At 44.7% G+C, this 1742-nt stretch overlaps 1 protein-coding gene across 1 annotated transcript; it reads right to left on the reverse strand.

Annotated features, from left to right (window-relative positions):
- Nucleotides 1–482: 482 nt before the first annotated feature.
- On the reverse strand, nucleotides 483–718 carry SARC_15449 (hypothetical protein; the record flags this gene model as incomplete). The annotated part of the gene is made up of 1 exon (XM_014290428.1): nucleotides 483–718. A coding segment is annotated over one exon (236 nt), but the record flags the coding sequence as incomplete, so codon positions are not given.
- Nucleotides 719–1742: the final 1024 nt, after the last annotated feature.

A 1742-nucleotide genomic window follows, 5' to 3' on the forward strand; every position in this document is an offset into this window, starting at 1 on the left:
TTGCCGGAAGAAGATTGTCGGGGTGTGAGAGGTTTCTTGTTCGTCCTGGGTGGTACTGGAGGACCTCCCTGAGCATATGAGGTAGAATTGGGTCGGGATTTGGGTCCTGTTGTGGGGCGATTTGGAGCCAGCTGTTGGTACATAGCCAAAATATTTTAGTCTACACTATATAAATGTCACTATATAAATGTCAGTGTATTCTGTACACCCCTATATTTGCTTGTAAGTGTTGTTGTGGAGTCAAAAGTGAGATTGTTCTATGATAGACCATGCCTGTTTTCCACACATAGTGTATAATGCACCGCAGAAAGCTCTGGAGATAGTACAAAATAGTCTAAGAGATATGTGAAGGACCCCAGTCAAATCTTTCTCTAGATACCAAACCTTCATTATATACGTGTATACCAGACCTATACAACATACATGCAAATGCCCATATACATACACAAACCAGCAACAACATACACACCGTGTTCACATACCGGACTGAGGCTGCCCGGGGTGTTGTCTGTAGGCCCATCCGACTCTGACTGACTGTCGTCGTCCGGAATCTCCAAAGACACGCAGATAGCCACGCGGTTGTTCACTACACTCAGACTGTCCTCTGATGTTGGTGTGCTGGTGGTTTTGCCGCCCTTGCTTCGCACCCGCACGCCAGGTATAGTGACTTCCCCAGAGGGACTCTCCGAGTCTGTGCTTTTTGTTGCGGCGGTTGTATCTAGAGAAAGAGATACAGAGAGAGAAGGGGGGGGGAAGGGGGGGGTCAGGGGACGGGTCAGACACTCGCTACAGTAGAACCTGTTTCATTAGCCATAGAGCTCTCAATAAAACACACGCGTTTCGAGTCACCCTAGTATATCCGGAGAGTCCAATGTACAGCACTGTTTGGCCTATGACGCGAATAACATATAAATGAAAACCCTAACACCCTAAAGCCCCCAACATCCTCAACCTTGAACAACTCCCTCGTGCTATAAATACACCATACAAACGGGCCAAAGCCTACTACCGCCTGCCTGATCCACTGTACACCATCCAGTCTGCCTTCAGCAGCACTGACTGACACACACAATACCCACCTGGTTGTTCCGTGCTATGGCTCTGTACCGAAACCTCTGTGGGTGCGGAGGAGGTACTGCTGGATTGTCTACTGGTCCTTCTCGAGCCTGAATGAATTCAGTAAGTGATTATTGAGACTCTGACTGACCCTACGCCATCAGGGACATACGAGAGTAGTTATTTGGATCACTGTGACTACTGGGATGTGTCGCTGATCAATCCCGGCTAGCTCTCAAAATTGGTTTGAGACCAATATCTATAGTATTGCCCGGCACCTGAGTATACGCAACTCGAACTAAAATGACCCAAAAACAAGTGCTAGATATCAACGAAATAAACTTGACACTACTTGCGAAGATATTACATTCACAGACCAACGCATACAATTGCAGGTAATGTCTAGTTTTAGGCATATCATTGATACATGAATTCCAAATTTATTTCGACTAGTACTTCAGTGACTACACATGTATCGATTATAATATCAATATAATATATAAGACATAAGAAATATACATTGTATATCTATATATACATTTATATACACATCTACATACATCTATATACATCTATATATATATATGTGTGTGTGTGTGTGTGTGTGTGTGTGTGTGTGTGTGTGTGTGTGTGTGTGTGTGTGTGTGTGTGTGTGTGTGTGTGTGTGTGTGTGTGTGTGTGTGTAG

Source organism: Sphaeroforma arctica, assembly GCF_001186125.1.
Source record: "Sphaeroforma arctica JP610 unplaced genomic scaffold supercont1.6136, whole genome shotgun sequence".
NCBI lineage: Eukaryota > Ichthyosporea > Ichthyophonida > Sphaeroforma > Sphaeroforma arctica.